Source organism: Oncorhynchus gorbuscha, linkage group LG16, assembly GCF_021184085.1.
Source record: "Oncorhynchus gorbuscha isolate QuinsamMale2020 ecotype Even-year linkage group LG16, OgorEven_v1.0, whole genome shotgun sequence".
NCBI lineage: Eukaryota > Metazoa > Chordata > Actinopteri > Salmoniformes > Salmonidae > Oncorhynchus > Oncorhynchus gorbuscha.
In genome coordinates this window covers 8,540,228-8,557,727 of record NC_060188.1, presented here as the reverse complement: position 1 = coordinate 8,557,727, position 17,500 = coordinate 8,540,228, and the positions used below count along the sequence as shown (strand labels likewise).

Here is a 17,500-nt window from a genome sequence, read left to right as displayed (position 1 = left end):
CTTCCCTCTCAGCCAGGGGAAACACCATGGACATCAACCTAAAGGCTCTGGCCAGAAACAATAATGGTGAGATAGACCAAACACAGCAGCATAGTGGTGATTAAGATCACAGTGAAGAATATCACCATGACGATGACTCTATTGGGAATCATACGGATGATAATGATATCTGTTCGTAAGTCGCTCTGGATAAGAGCGTCTGCTAAATGACTTAAATGTAAATGTAAATGTAAATGATGATGGTGGTGATGACGATGATGGTGTTGTTGGTGATGATGATGAAGGTTCTGAGTGCTATTTGACGACAGCCCCCTACTCTGTTTCCTAGGTACAGCATCAGCAGTATTCCTGACAGTCAGTGGGATGGAGAGCCTTCTGGGTGCTAGCTTCTTGCAGACAGAAAACCACACAGAGATGTTGTCTGATGTCATCACCGCCACACTGCCCAAGATCAACCACACCCAGCTCTCTGAGCCTGTCAACTTCACCATGAGCCACAAGAGGGTCTGTCTGTCTGTCTGTCTGTCTGTCTGTCTGTCTGTCTGTCTGTCTGTCTGTCTGTCTGTCTGTCTGTCTGTCTGTCTGTCTGTCTGTCTGTCTGTCTGTCTGTCTGTCTGTCTGTCTGTCTGTCTGTCTGCCTGCCTGCCTGCCTGCCTGCCTGCCTGTCTGTCTGTCTGTCTGCCTGCCTGCCTGCCTGCCTGCCTGCCTGCCTGCCTGCCTGTCTGCCTGCCTGCCTGCCTGCCTGCCTGCCTGCCTGCCTGCCTGCCTGCCTGCCTGCCTGCCTGCCTGCCTGCCTGCCTGTCTGTCTGTCTGCCTGCCTGCCTGTCTGTCTGTCTGTCTGCCTGTCTGACTGATTGTTCAGTCAACTGTTCTGCCAGTTCTTGGTTATGGTGACACCATTTACCAGATGGCAGCAGCCACTACTCTTACATCTTTGGATGCCGTTCATTAATGGGGACACAGTGCCATTCATTTTATTACTGGTGAGAGTTTTAATACTCACCACTGCATCCTGTATCAAAGGGTTGGCTGGTCCCTGTTAAATTCCCTGGTGCCACTAGGGCATTTTAAAACCCTGATGATAAATCAGCTCACAGAGGTGTACAATTGTTTTAATTGATTGACTTTAATAACTTGTTTATGAACTCTCTCTTTCTGTCCATCAGTTGAGGTGCTGTGTTGATGTTGCTGGTCTGTGCTGGTTATTCACTCTCCCTTAATCTGTTTATCTCCTTCTTTTCCGTCTCTCCCCATCTGTGTCAGTCTATACACCCCTCCATCCCTCATAGCATACTGTCAGTATTTAAACATCTCTCTCTCTCTCTCTCTCTCTCTCTCTCTCTCTCTCTCTCTCTCTCTCTCTCTCTCTCTCTCTCTCTCTCTCTCTCTCTCTCTCTCTCTCTCTCTCTCTCTCTCTCTCTCTCTCTCTCGGTCTCTCTCTCTCTCTCGGTCTCTCTCTCTCTCTCTCTCTCTCTCTCTCTCTCTCTGTCTCTCTCTCTCTCTCTCTCTCTCTCTCTCTCTCTCTCTCTCTCTCTCTCTCTCTCTCTCTCTCTCTCTCTCTCTCTCTCTCTCAGAGGTTGGCTGAGCCTGGCCTGATTACCTGTGTGTACTGGGAGGACAGAGGAATGGAATATGAGAATGGAACCAAGGGGAGGCATTGGTCAGTGAACGGCTGTTGGGTTGTGTTCTCTGATGAGAACTACACAGTGTGTAGCTGCTCTCACCTCTCCACCTTTGCCCTCATCATGCAGACAGGAGAGGTACAGGCTCTGTGTTTGTGTGGGTTGTGATTGTGTGTGTGTTTGTGTTCTGGTGCACACATTAGTATGTGTGTTCATGCTTAATTGTGTGTGTCTCCATCCTTCCAGACTGTGTCAGAGGACAATCCCTTCCTAGAGTGGGTGAACAGAATGTGTGATCGTGGGCCTGGTCTTCTTTGCTCTGGCCATCCTCACCTTCCTGCTGTGTAGCTGGAACCCTAAGATCAACAACACAGCCCGCCTCCACCTCTGCCTCTGCCTCTTCCTGTCCCATCTGCTGCTGCTATTGGATTACACCTACCTCACTCACAAGGTGCTGGGTTAGGAAAGAACTTTCATTTGTATATACATGTCTTCTTCGTTCTCATTGTGTGTGTGTGTGTGTGTGTGTGTGTGTGTGTGTGTGTGTGTGTGTGTGTGTGTGTGTGTGTGTGTGTGTGTGTGTGTGTGTGTGTGTGTGTGTGTGTGTGTGTGTGTGTGTGTGTGTGTGTGTGTGTGTGTGTGTGTGTGTGTGTGTGTGTGTGCCTGCATGCGGGTGAGCATGTCCATGTGTTAATATCTATCTCATCTTCCTCTCTGTCCCCAGCTGGTGTGCTCCATCATGGCAGGTCTCCTCCACTTCCTGGTAGTGGCCAGTTTCCTGTGGATGCTGCTGGAGGCGCTCCAGCTCTATCTGCTGGTCCAGAGACTCTCTAGGATCCAGGTCATCCAGAGGGAAGGCCTCCAGAAGAAATACCTCTTCCTGATTGGCTATGGCATTCCCCTGGTGATCGTGGGTGTGTCTGCAGCTGTGAAACGTGACGGCTATGGGGGATCTAAAGTGTGAGTAGAAATTTTACACACACACACACACACACATTATCTCTCCTCCATTAACACACACACACATTATCTCTCTTCACTAACATACGCACACACATGATCTCTCTTCCACACACATGCATTATCTCTCTTTCACACACACACACACACACACACACACACACACACACACACACACACACACACACACACACACACACACACACACACACACACACACACACACACACACACACACACACACACACACACACACACACACACACTACACACTATCTCTATTCCACACACACACGCATTATCTCTCTTCCACACACACACACACACACACTATCTCTATTCCACACACACACACACACATTATCTCTATTCCACACACACACGCATTATCTCTCTTCCACACACACACGCATTATCTCTCTTCCACACACACACACACACACACACACACACACACACACACACACACACACACACACACACACACACACACACACACACACACACACACACACACACACACACACACACACACACACACACACACACACACACACACACACACACACACACATATTATCTCTCTTCCAGTAACAATCACTTACAAGACATTTTCATTTGTTTCTGTGTTTCAGATGCTGGCTGAAGCCAGAACAATACTTTACCTGGGCTGTGTTAGGGCCAGTGTGTACTGTCCTAGCAGTGAGTGGATCTACATGCACTCACGCATACACACACACACGCATACACACACACGCACACACACACACACACACACACACACACACACACACACACACACACACACACACACACACACACACACACACACACACACACACACACACACACACACACACACACACACACACACACACACACACACACACACACACACACACACACACACACACACACTGACCTCCTTATGCTTCTTCCACAGCTGAACTGGATATTGTTCTGCGTTACAATCTGGAGTTTGAGACCTACCTTGGCTAACATGAAGAGTGATGTCTCACAGTCCAAAGACACCAGGTGTGTGTGTACATATGTCTGTGAACATACAGTAACTATGCCATATGTAATGTGTATGTTTGTTGATACCGATGGGAATGTGTGGTAGTGTTAGTATTCTAATCTCCTCATATGAATCCATATGATGTTTTTATACCATTCCATCCCTCCATCCCTCCCTCCCCTCCCATCCTCCCTCCCTCACCTCCCTCTCTTTCCCACACTCTCACCTCCCTCTCCCTCTCTCACCTTCCTTCCTCTCTCACCTTCCTCCCTCCCCTCTCTCACCATCCCCCTCTCTCATCTCCCTCCCTCCACCCTTCCTCTCTCTCTCCCCCTTCCACTCTCACCTCCCTCCTCCCTCTCTCACCCCCTCACTTCCCTCCCTCCCTCTTTCAGACTGATCATCTTTAAGATCCTGGCACAGTTTGTGATCCTGGGTTGTACCTGGGTGCTGGGCTTGTTCCAGTCCACCATGGTCTTCAAGTACCTCTTCATCGTGCTCAACTCCCAGCAGGGCACCTTCCTCTACATCGTTCACTGTCTCTTCAACAAGGAGGTAGACCTGCACCACAAGCACGCACAATCACGCCCCCCCTCCCCCACACACACACCCACACGTTCTTAACCTCCCCTCTGTCTACCCTCCACGGTGTGGTCTGTGTATAATTAGTGTTGGTGTGTTGTTGTTGTTGTTGTATTGTATCATAGGTACGTGATGAGTACAGGAAGTGGCTGGGCTGTTCTTCCAGCTCCTCTACTCCAGACTCTATGGTAAGTCTATACCAAGTCTATACCTTCCTCACTCATCACTAGTTGTTACATCTATATGAGGCTTCCTCTTCTTTCCAGCATGAATGTAATGTTACTGAATGACCCTCTGGCCAAGTCCCTTATAGAACTTATGTAAGCATAGTCTTTTACCACAGAAAGTCTAACCTGTTGAGGTCTTGTTTTTCCAACAGAAAGAAGCACCTTCCGTCTCTGAAGACCTGGACAAGGCTGGTGAAGAGAGACAAAACAAAGGAACACGGCCAGGATGAGAGCAACATGATACGATACCATCAGACCTTCAAAGCATTTCAGCACAGTGGGCCTCCACGGTACATTTTCAATGCACACTGTACACACTAAGTATGAGAGCGAGAGAGAGAGAGAGAGAGAGTGTGTTTATATGGATGCTAATGACTCAGATAACACAGCCTGACCTTTTGTATTTACTCATATTTCCTTTATCTACATAAAACAATGTTTTATTATCCTGCAAATGTATTTATAGAATTTCATATATTTATAAATTATATACACATTAGTTACAGCATATTTACCTGTGTGCAAAATAAACAAATGAAAATGTGTAGGTTGCAGTTGTTTATATATAAATGAATAACTGCGTCTCTACCTGCTTTGAGTCTAGCGTTTACCATTGGATTGTCCATCAGGGACAATAAAGATTTATTCAATGGAATCCCTGTGGCTGAGCCCAGATAAGAAAGTCCCGGTCGGCTGCAGTCTGAAGTGTTTTGAGAGCATAGCGACTGGGTTTCCAGACAGATGGTACAGGAGGGGTGAGGAGAGGACAGGAGGGCATCCTCTCAGAGCTATAATAAAATAGCTGGAAGAGAGCCACGGTTGGAGACAGACAATACTGCGTTTGCATACTGTTGTAATGCCCTCTTTTCACCACACGGTGACAGCACCTAAACATCAATGCTCTTGCTCTCATTGGAGTTAGGAGTTAAAGTGAGGACACAGGTCTTCTGTTGATGGAGAGATACCATTGGGTGAAGGCCTTTGTTCCAGCCATGATTCAATTGATTAACAAATAATGAAAACCTGGTGGGGTTGTAGGGAGAGAGAGAAAGACATAAATATGGAGATGGATAGATAGATGTCAGGACAAGTCAACTGGAGGAGGAGATAGAGAGGCATACAGAGATGGATGGAAATAAAGGGAGATTCCCAGACGGGTGAATGCAGCCGCAGGAGTGAAAGAGAGTACAATAGTGGGACAGAGAAGAAGAAGATGAAGATAAAGAAGAAGTAGGTGGAGGAAAAGGAGGAGGCTGGTGTGGGGTGTTTTGCTCCGAGTCACAGTGCTGCTAGTCTCTTTGCCTGTTACCATGGGAACCCAGCTGCAGTGCTTGCTGGAGTCGTGCTGGTCTGTCAGCCGGGAAACGCTGTTGGGTTAACAGCCCTGCTCTTTGAGTTCGAATGAGTTAGACTTTGTCAAAATAGTCAGGAATAAACTCCAAACCATGTTAAAAATTGATGCAGTGCGCCTGGGGGTGTTTAGTATACAAAGTTGCTAGGCAGCTAACTAATCACCCACTGGGCACAGATGTCAGTTGAACGTCTAGTTTTGATTGACATTTGGTTGAGTTGTCAACTATTGTCAAAAATGCACTATGTCATTGGATTTAGGTTAAAAGTTGGGTGAAAAACAGACAAAATGCCCTAACTGTATGTTGATGATTTTTCCACATTGATTCAACATCAGCACATTTATTTTGGGGGTTGAAATGACATGGAAACAATGTTGATTCAACCAGTTTTTGCCCAGTGGGTAGACATTTACTGAATTCCAAATCAATCTCCAGTTCTCCTCAACTCTCCTCCAGGCACTCCTTTAGTTCTGGAAGGTGCATATAGGATAACATGGTAATCGCTTTACTTTGCTGTTTAATTGGATGGGTGATATGTTTCCATATCCTAAGGGGCAGAGGTCGATTGGGATTTCAGTGAAAGTCTTCCATATTGTGTCTGTAATTATGCTTAAAGTCTCTGAGATGGAGTGGGTCTTTCTGTCCAACAGGCCTGGGGATTAGTTAGTGATACAGTGATATGACCAATATGTTACGAATTCCCTGCCAGAGACTCTTAGCACACCATATCACAGCTCTCTCACAGCCTCTCTTTCTAACTTCTGTAGTAGGCTGTCCTCCCCCACTGAAACCAAGCAGGCCAGGGGGGTCATAAACTGGCCCTTCACACCTAGGACCCTGGCCAACGATTTGTTGCTAGGGGTCATGGTTGCCAGGGGCCTTATGACACTGTGGGGTCATCACAGGCAGTCAGCTTGGGTCCCAGATCACAAACTCGTGCCTCCCCCTCGGTCTACTTCAAGCAGTCACAGAGAGAGCAGCAAGCTCATCTCTGTCCTGCACAACAACTGCTGGACTCATATCTCTGAGCTTGTGGGATGGTGTGCATGCAGAGTGAGTTGTGCGATATTTGTATATTGTTCTTCGTAGATGTTACTGTTGTTGTATAAAGTCTTTGTCTATAGCTGTATTGTAATATGTCAGGTAGCATATATACTGAACAAAAATATAATATAAAGTGTTGGTCTCATGTTTCATGAAATGAAATAAAAGTATCCAGACATTTTCCATTTGCACAAAAATCTTATTTCTCTCAAATTTTGTGCACAAATTTGGTTACATCCCTGTTACTGAGCATTTCTCCTTTGCCAAGATAATCCATCTACCTGACAGGTGGGGCATATCAAGAAGCTGATTAAACAGCATGACCATTACACAGGTGCCCCTTGTGCTGGGGACAATAAAAGGCCACTTTAAAATGTGCAGTCACACAACACAATGCCACAGATGTCTCAACTTTTGATGGAGGGTGCAATTGGCTTGCTGACTACAGGAATGTCCACCAGCACTGTTGCCAAATAATTGAATGTTCTTTTATCTACCATAAACGTCGATTTAGAGAATTTGGCAGTACGTCCAACTGTCCTCACAAATGCAGACCACGTGTAACCACACCAGCTCAGGAGCCTCACTTCACCTGTGGGATCATCTGAGACCAGCCACCCGGACAGCTGATGAAACTGTGTGTTTGCACAACTGAAGATTTTCTGCACAAACTGTCAGAAATCGTCTCTGGGAATCTCACCTGCTTGCTCGTCGTCCTCACTGAAGCCCATTGTTGTGCCATTCATCCACCGCCATCACCTCATGTTTCAGCATGATAATACACGGCCCCATGTCGCAAGGATCTGTACACAACTCCTGCAAGCTGAAAATGTCCCAGTGCTTCCATGTCCTGCATACTCACCAGACATGTCACCCATTGAGAATGTTTGGGATGCTCTGAATGGACGTGCACGACAGCGTGTTCCAGTTCCCGCCAATATCCAACAACTTCGAACAGACATTAAAGAGGAGTGGGACAACATTCCATAGGCCATAAGGAACAGTCTGATCAAATCTACGCAAAGGAGATGTGTCACTCTGCATGAGGCAAATGGTGTTCACACCAGATACTGACTGGTTTTCTGATCCACGCCCCTACCTTTAAAAAAAACTCTTAGCCTACAATTTGAAGAAATCGAATTAACATAAAACAATCCCCATCAAAATCTGTTTGTTTAAGCTAGAGATATCAGTTTTTCTGCAAGTGCTCAATCCATCGCATCTGCCAATATCCCCCTCCTGCATCTGTGGTGAAAGGTGGCAGAGCTGGAGCGGGGTTTGTCAGAGCATGAGGCAATCCACCGCATCCGCCAATATCCCTCCTGCATCTGTGGTGAAAGGTGGCAGAGCTGGAGCGGGGTTTGTCAGAGCATGAGGCAATCCACCGCATCCGCCAATATCCTCCTGCATCTGTGGTGAAAGGTGGCAGAGCTGGAGCGGGGTTTGTCAGAGAATGAGGCATCCTGAAAATCGGTCTTCTCGCAAAAATGTCTGTAAAGTTCGAATCGCCTACAAATGATTATGACCACTCTATTGAAAGAACACACTGGTGTTCTCCATTTTGCTCAAGGAAGCCCACAAACCTCACAAGACTCGTCTGACGTCGGAACAGCCTCTTCTGCCAACTTCTGTCTATAGTGTCAAAATGGTTTGGGCTACACACTAATATAACCACTCTGTGGACAGCTGAGACTCTCACAAACATACCGGTGTTCTCTATTTTTCTCTAGGACACAAGCCTCACAACACTCTTCTGAAGGTCCCTGGTACCAGTTCAATTTGTTTATGGAAAGGAGATATTTTGCCAAATTCAATGTTTCATCCAATAATTGTTTTATACATATTTTTGATACCTTAAGGGGTTAAATTGGAAATCAAATAGCTAAATGATCTTTGATATGATCCTCTCCCCTTGCTTAGACACAGTTTAGACTAGGGTTACGGTATCTGTGACCATCAGATGCATATCTGTATTCACATTCATGAGAAGGCCTAATGAATGCATATCAATTGACTGATTTCCTTATATGAATTGTAACTCAGTAAAATCTTTGAAATTGTTGCATGTTATATTTATATTTTTGTTCAGAGTACATTTTCATCCTTCCCTTGATAATATCATTGCTGGTCTACTTGTGGTATCAGTTATAGTGTTGTGTACAGGGGATTCATTACCTCTGTTTCTTCTGTTTCACAACCACTACCATTCAACCTACCTTTGCATGTACATTTTGTGTGTGTGTGTGTATGTGTGTGTGTGTGTGTGTGTCAATAAAGTATCCTGGTGTGTAAGTGAGGTTGCATCATTCCCCTCTTACCGAGGGAGGTGCTAGTGGGTCACAGATCAGCACAAACAGAGTTGCTCTCTTTCTCAACACATGCCCCGAAGGTTGGAACCAAAAAGACCCAGGAAGAGATCCTGTTCCCCCCACTCTGTCTCTGGTCTAGGGACATAATTGTGATGAATCAGTTTATAGTTTGTAATCTATCAATGTTATAGTATGTTTAAGGTAAGATAATGACTAAATGATTTATACTTTAAAATGAATGTTAAAGCAATAACTAACAGTATTCCACCCTGTCACTGGATAATGGAGTGAGATGTATTTGAATCATAAGACTAAAATTGTGCATAGAAAAAGAGGAACTGTTTTTTTTAACCTTTATTTAACTAGGCAAGTCAGTAAAGAACAAATACTTATTTTCAATGACAGCCTAGGAACAGTGGGTTAAATGCCTTGTTCAGGGGCAGAATGACAGATTTGTACCATGTCAGCTCAGGGATTTGAACTTGCAACCTTCCGGTTATTAGTCCAACACGCTAACCACTAGGCTACCCTGCCGCCTCAGACAAGGAACTGTGGCAGACAACGTGTGACCACTGTGAAACTAATAACAGGGAAGAAGGTCTCCCCACCCAGGAAGGGGAGAAACCGTTAGGCTTGCAGTAGATTATGTAACAGGTTGCAGGATATGATAAGCAATGTATGTGTTGGAGTAGACTTGTAAATAGCATTGACAGTGTTAGAGAAGAGGGGCATTTATAAGGGTATGATATATGGTATGACCAAATGTGAGGTATAAAAGGCTATGTGCATTGTATGATTTTCAGAGCTCTCCTAAATAAACATTCCGGATATTGTACGCTGGGACTCTGTCTGTTTCATTCAACTAGAATCTTACAAATTCTGGGTTGCAGGACATTGACCTCATCCCGTCAGTTGAGGATGCCTGGTCATTCTTTAAAAGTAACTTCCTCACCATTTTAGATAAGCATGCTCCGTTCAAAAAATGCAGAACCAAGAACAGATACAGCCCTTGGTTCACTCCAGACCTGACTGCCCTCGACCAGCACAAAAACATCCTGTGGCGGACTGCAATAGCATCGAATAGTCCCTGCGATATGCAACTGTTCAGGGAAGTCAGGAACCAATACACGCAGTCAGTCAGGAAAGCTAAGGCCAGCTACTTCAGGCAGAAGTTTGCATCCTGTAGCTCCAACTCCAAAAAGTTCTGGGACACTGTGAAGTCCATGGAGAACAAGAGCACCTCCTCCCAGCTGTCCACTGCACTGAGGCTAGGTAACACGGTCACCACCGATAAATCCATGATTATCGAAAACTTCAATAAGCTACTCCAACCTCGGCCAACAGCTCCGCCCCCCCCCCGCAGCTCCTCGCCCAAGCCCCTCCAGGTTCTCCTTTACCCAAATCCAGATAGCAGATGTTCTGAAAGAGCTGCAAAACCTGGACCCGTACAAATCAGCTGGGCTTGACAATCTGGACCCTCTATTTCTGAAACTATCCGCCGCCATTGTCGCAACCCCTATTACCAGCCTGTTCAACCTCTCTTTCATATCGTCTGAGATCCCCAAGGATTGAAAGCTGCCGCAGTCATCCCCCTCTTCAAAGGGGAGACACCCTGGACCCAAACTGTTACAGACCTATATCCATCCTGCCCTGCCTATCTAAGGTCTTGAAAGCAAAGTCAACAAACAGGTCACTGACCATCTCGAATCTCACCGTACCTTCTCCGCTGTGCAATCTGGTTTCCGAGCCGGTCACGGGTGCACCTCAGCCACACTCAAGGTACTAAAACGATATCATAACCGCCATCGATAAAAGATAGTACTGTGCAGCCGTCTTCATCGACCTTACCAAGGCCTTCGACTCTGTCAATCACCATATTCTTATCGGCAGACTCAGTAGCCTCGGTTTTCGGATGACTGCCTTGCCTGGTTCACCAATTACTTTGCAGACAGAGTTCAGTGTGTCAAATCGGAGGGCATGCTGTCCGGTCCTCTGGCAGTCTCTATGGGGGTGCCACAGGGTTCAATTCTCGGGCCGACTCTTTTCTCTGTATATATCAATGATGTTGCTCTTGCTGCGGGCGATTCCCTGATCCACCTCTACGCAGACGACACCATTCTATATACTTTCGGCCCGTCATTGGACACTGTGCTATCTAACCTCCAAACGAGCTTCAATGCCATACAACACTCCTTCCGTGGCCTCCAACTGCTGTTAAACGCTAGTAAAACCAAATGCATGCTTTTCAACTGATCGCTGCCTGCACCCGCATGCCCGACTAGCATCACCACCCTGGATGGTTCCGACCTTGAATATGTGGACATCTATAAGTACCTAGGTGTCTGGCTAGACTGCAAACTCTCCTTCCAGACTCATATCAAACATCTCCAATCGAAAATCAAATCAAGAGTCGGCTTTCTATTCCGCAACAAAGCCTCCTTCACTCACGCCGCCAAGCTTACCTAGTAAAACTGACTATCCTACCGATCCGCGACTTCGGCGATGTCATCTACAAAATGGCTTCCAACACTCTACTCAGCAAACTGGATGCAGTCTATCACAGTGCCATCCGTTTTGTCACTAAAGCACCTTATACCACCCACCACTGCGACTTGTATGCTCTAGTCGGCTGGCCCTCGCTACATATTCGTCGCCAGACCCACTGGCTCCAGGTCATCTACAAGTCCATGCTAGGTAAAGCTCCGCCTTAATCTCAGTTCACTGGTCACGATGGCAACACCCATCCGTAGCACGCGCTCCAGCAGGTGTATCTCACTGATCATCCCTAAAGCCAACACCTCATTTGGCCGCCTTTCGTTCCAGTACTCTGCTGCCTGTGACTGGAACGAACTGCAAAAATCGCTGAAGTTGGAGACTTTTATCTCCCTCAACAACTTCAAACATCAGCTATCTGAGCAGCTAACCGATCGCTGCAGCTGTACATAGTCTATTGGTAAATAGCCCACCCATTTTCACCTACCTCATTCCCATACTGTTTTTATACTGTTTATATTTATTTACTTTTCTGCTCTTTTGCACACCAATATCTCTACCTGTACATGGCCATCTGATCATTTATCACTCCAGTGCTAATCTGCAAAATTGTAATTATTCGCCTAACTCACGCCTTTTGCACACATTCTATATAGACTCCCCCTTTTTTCTACTGTGTTATTGACTTGTTAATTGTTTACTCCATGTGTAACTCTGTGTTGTCTGTTCACACTGCTATGCTTTATCTTGGCCAGGTCGCAGTTGCAAATGAGAACTTGTTCTCAACTAGCCTACCTGGTTAAATTAAGGTGAAATAAAAAAATAAAAGACTGAGCAGTTTAATTGAGGTTCAGTTTATGAACATTGAGAACATGATTCTCTTAACAATCAAGTCATCTTACTGCTCCCGATGATGCTTTAGGTGCTGGATGTGGAGAACTGCACGTCTGCACATGACAGGGGTGTATCATACACGTATCTATGCAGCATTCTCAGTTCTCTACCTTGTATTATCATACTCAGCCCGATACTTGAGTCACTAGGACATTGGCACGCACGCACACACACACACGCACAGACACACACACACACAGACACACACACACACACACACACACAGACACGCACACGCACTCACACACAGACACGCACACACAGACACACACACGCACAGACACGCACACACACAGACACGCACACACACACGCACACACACACGCACACGCACAGACACAGACACACACACCCACACAGTTTGAGAGATGTACTATTTGAGTTTGAGCATGTTCATACATGTGAACCAGACTGGTTCAACATCCCCACTTCTTTACCCTTGTTTACATCATATCTTCCCACATAGCCTAAAGAGATAATATACTGTACATCTTCCCATATATTAATTCATTCACTTTTTTCTCACACACACACACAGTTCCCATTACATGCAGCTTCCTCAGTGTTCCATGTTTTCCTGTGGGATAATCCTCTGACAGGTAGTTCTGGCCACAGCTCCATACTGCCTGTCTCACCACTGGTCTGGTCCAACACCCGTCCAACAGAAGACGACACACAGACACTCATAAGGGCTTTTCTCTCTCTCCGACTCCTGTCTCCTACCCCTTTTCTTTCTATCTATGTCTAGATTGATGGGGTGATAAGGGGTGAGGTTGGTTGGTGAGGGAGTATTGTTGGGGGGGTATTGAGGGGTGAGGTTGGTTGGGGAGTGGGGGGTCTTGAAGGCTGAGGTTGTATACAGTATGTAACAGAGCTATTGAGGGGTGAGATTGGTTGGGGTGTGGGGGGTATTGAAGGCTGAGGTTGTACACAGTATGTAACAGAGCTATTGAGGGGTGAGGTTGGTTGGGGTGTGGGGGTATTGAAGGCTGAGGTTGTATACAGTATGTAACAGCTATTGAGGGGTGAGGTTGGTTGGGGTGTGGGGGGTATTGAAGGCTGAGGTTGTACACAGTATGTAACAGAGCTATTGAGGGGTGAGGTTGGTTGGGGTGTGGGGGGTATTGAAGGCTGAGGTTGTACACAGTATGTAACAGAGCTATTGAGGGGTGAGGTTGGTTGGGGAGTGGGGGTATTGAAGGCTGAGGTTGTACACAGTATGTAACAGCTATTGAGAGGTGAGGTTGGTTGGGGAGTGGTGGGTATTGAAGGCTGAGGTTGTACACAGTATGTAACAGAGCTATTGAGGGTGAGGTTGGTTGGGGAGTGGGGGGGTATTGAAGGCTGAGGTTGTACACAGTATGTAACAGAGCTATTGAGGGGTGAGGTTGGTTGGGGAGTGGGGGTATTGAAGGCTGAGGTTGTACACAGTATGTAACAGAGCTATTGAGGGGTGAGGTTGGTTGGGGAGTGGGGGGTATTGAAGGCTGAGGTTGTACACAGTATGTAACAGCTACTGAGGGGTGAGGTAGGGTGAGTCAGAAAGGGATTGAGTTAGGGTGAGGGCAACAGAGGATTAGTCAATGCACCCACCTCCTCTCCAGGTGCTAGGGCTCTCTGCATTGCTGAGTGAGTGGAATACCAGATTTACCTGATAAAACCCATAAAACCACTCTGAGGAATGACTAGTTTGATTGTGTCAAAGTGAGATGTGTCTAAGACATTACATTTGCAGACACATAAGATATATTCATTGACATTAGCCTACTGTTCATTTATAGTAGGTCTAGTTGTTGTTATGTTAGTAGCAAATAGCCCAGTCAGTGGCGGTCAGTGCCGTTTATGATGGACATGGACAGACAGTGGCACATTCAATAACGCCTTACACACTCTTGACAGCATCTAGTTTATCTAGGCTGTAATCATTAGTCCAACAGTTGCAAACAGAGGATGATGGTCCTCCCCTTCCTCCTCTGAGGAGCCTCCACTGAGCCCATTGCAATTCAATCTAAGCAGGAGTGGCATTACCTCCACATTAGAGGTCTCTCTCTCTCTCTCTCTCTCTCTCTCTCTCTCTCTCTCTCTCTCTCTCTCTCTCTCTCTCTGTCTGTCGCTCTCTCTATCTCGCGCGCGCTCTCATCACTCGCGCTGTGCAGCTGAACTACGGCGTTGGCAGAGAATATAAAAAATCTGCCTCTTTGCTTCAAGCGTTGGAAGAATATTTTGGAACGGAAATCAGAGGAGGTACTGTAATAATTTGTTTACCTTCCAAGCGAATGTGAATGATTTTGTAAATGGCATGCTCCTGTAGTCGCATAGTAATGAATAGTTCAGAGGGAAACGGATCGATGGTACCGGGCGAATGCTGTTGCTTGCAGAGCAGCCACCTGCGCTAAACATAAGCTCTGCGTTGTCTGTCTATCGACGCAGCAGCACGAGTTGACGACATGGTTCTGTAGGAAAAGCCTACTGCTTTCAATAGCCGATTTTGTGTTGGTGATTGTGTTGTTAGTTTTTTAAATGTTGGAATTCAGTTTGATGATGTAGGCTATAATTCGTGGAGGACGCAATAGCCTAATGGAAATATTGCCTATCTGAGTTACAGTTGTAGGATATGTTTGTGCGGCGATACATCTATACGAAACATTATATGTGTTCAGTCTGCTTGGGAAAAATAATGAGAAAGACGGTGTCGGTCGATAGATCGACGGTTGGGCGCGCGGATGGACAGATGTGAGAGGGGGATTTGGAGGAGGAGGGGAATCACGCGGGGATAATACTGTGACGTTCTGCATGTGATGTGTTCTCTAGACAAGTTTGTGTTATATATTTCTTTCTTTCTTTTCTTTCTCTCTCTCTCTCTCTCTCTCTCTCTCTCTCTCTCTCTCTCTCTCTCTCTCTCTCTCTCTCTCTCTCTCTCTCTCTCTCTCTCTTTCTCTATCCCTCTCTCTCTCTCTCTCTTTCTCTCTCTCTCTCTCTCTCTCTCTCTCTCTCTCTCTCTCTCTCTCTCTCTCTCTCTCTCTCTCTCTCTCTCTCTCTCTCTCTCTCTCTCTCTCTCTCTCTTCTCTCTTTCTCTCTGCATAACGCAAGGCTGACAGTGTCATGTTTTGTCATTAATTATCATGTCTTGTCCCCGTGCTTCCCCTTCTATTCGTTTCCCTCTGCTGGTCTTATTAGGTTCTTTCCCTCTTTCTATCCCTCTCTCTCCCCCTCCCTCTCTCACTCTCTCGCTCTCTCTTCTCTCTATCGTTCGTTCCTGCTCCCAGCTGTTCCTATTCCCCCTAATCAATCATTTAGTCTTCCCACACCTGTTCCCGATCCTTTTCCCTGATTAGAGTCCCTATTTCTCTCCTTGTTTTCCGTTCCTGCCCCGTCGGATCCTCATCTATAATTCACCGTGCTGTGTCTATGTTTTGCCCTGTCGTGTCGTGTTTCCCTCAGATGCTGCGTGGTGAGCAGGTGTCTGAGTCTGCTAGGTTCAAGTGCCTTCCCGAGGCAACCTGCAGTTCTCGATCAAGTCTCCTGTCTGTTCTCGTCTTTACGAGTAGTATTATGCTTTTGTTTTGTAAGTTTCTTTCTGGATTAAAAACTCTGTTTTCGCCAAGTCGCTTTTGGGTCCTCATTCACCTGCATAACAGAAGGATCCGACCAAGGAATGGACCCAGCGACTACAGAGGCTCGTAACACTGCCGTCAAGATCCAAGGAGCCATGCTCGGCAGACACGAGCAGGAATTGTCTGCTGCTCGCCATGCCGTGGAGAACCTGGCCGCTCAGGTTTCCGACCTCTCTGGACAGTTCCAGAGTCTTCGTCTCGTGCCACCTGTTACTTCCTGGCCTGCCGAGCCTCCGGAACCTAGGGTTAATAACCCACCTTGCTACTCCGGGCAGCCCACGGAGTGCCGCTCCTTTCTCACCCAGTGTGATATTGTGTTCTCTCTCCAACCCAACACATACTCTAGTGAGAGAGCTCGGGTTGCTTACGTCATTCACTCCTTACTGGCCGGGCCCGAGAGTGGGGCACAGCTATCTGGGAGGCAAGGGCTGATTGTTCTAACAATTACCAGAACTTTAAGGAGGAGATGATTCGGGTTTTTGACCGTTCAGTTTTTGGTGGGGAGGCTTCTAGGGCCCTGGCTTCCCTATGCCAAGGTGATCGATCCATAACGGATTACTCTATAGAGTTTCGTACTCTTGCTGCCTCTAGTGACTGGAACGAGCCGGCGCTGCTCGCTCGTTTTCTGGAGGACTCCACACAGTGGTCAAGGATGAGATTCTCTCTCGGGAGGTTCCTTCCAGTGTGGACTCTTTGATTGCTCTCGCCATCCGCATAGAACGACGGGTAGATCTTCGTCACCAGGCTCGTGGAAGAGAGCTCGCATCAACGGTGTTTCCCTGCTCCGCATCGCAGCCATCTCCCTCCTCTGACTCTGAGACTGAGCCCATGCAGCTGGGAGGGATTCGCATCTCGACTAAGGAGAGGAACGGAGGATCACCAACCGCCTGTGCCTCTATTGCGGATTTGATGGACATTTTGTTAATTCATGTCCAGTAAGAGGCCAGAGCCCATCAGTAGCGGAGGGCTACTGGTGAGCACTACTCGCTACTACTATGTCGGTCCATCTACGCTGGACCGGTTAAGTGCTACATGCAGTGCCTTGATTGACTCTGGGGCTGAGGGTTGTTTCATGGACGAAGCATGGGTTCGGAAACATAACATTCCTTTCAGACAGTTAGACAAGCCTACGCCCATGTTTGCCTTAGACGGTAGTCATCTTCCCAGTATCAGATTTGAGACACTACCTTTAACTCTCACAGTATCTGGTAACCACAGTGAGACTATTTCTTTTTGATTTTTCGTTCACCTTTCACACCTGTTGTTTTGGGTCATCCCTGGCTAGTATGTCATAATCCTTCTATTAATTGGTCTTGTAATTCTATCCTATCCTGGAACGTATCTTGTCATGTGAAGTGCTTAATGTCTGCCATTCCTCCCATTTC

The 17,500-nt window shown here is 46.7% G+C and overlaps 2 protein-coding genes across 2 annotated transcripts in view; both read left to right on the top strand.

Annotated features, from left to right (window-relative positions):
• Positions 1-2,355: 2,355 nt before the first annotated feature.
• LOC123999264 (adhesion G protein-coupled receptor E1-like) lies at positions 2,356-4,693 on the top strand. The gene is made up of 6 exons (XM_046304853.1): positions 2,356-2,582; positions 3,218-3,284; positions 3,526-3,617; positions 3,996-4,155; positions 4,308-4,370; positions 4,562-4,693. Exons 1-6 carry the CDS (start codon positions 2,362-2,364, stop codon positions 4,637-4,639), a joined length of 681 nt encoding a protein of 226 aa, XP_046160809.1. The 5' UTR covers positions 2,356-2,361; the 3' UTR covers positions 4,640-4,693.
• Positions 4,694-5,058: 365 nt separating this feature from the next.
• LOC123998968 (voltage-dependent T-type calcium channel subunit alpha-1I-like) overlaps positions 5,059-17,500 on the top strand; it is a 50,138-nt gene continuing 37,696 nt past the window's right edge. The window contains exon 1 of the mRNA XM_046304257.1: positions 5,059-5,153. Within this exon, the coding sequence (XP_046160213.1) occupies positions 5,059-5,153 (95 nt within the window). The remainder of the gene's footprint in view (positions 5,154-17,500) is intronic.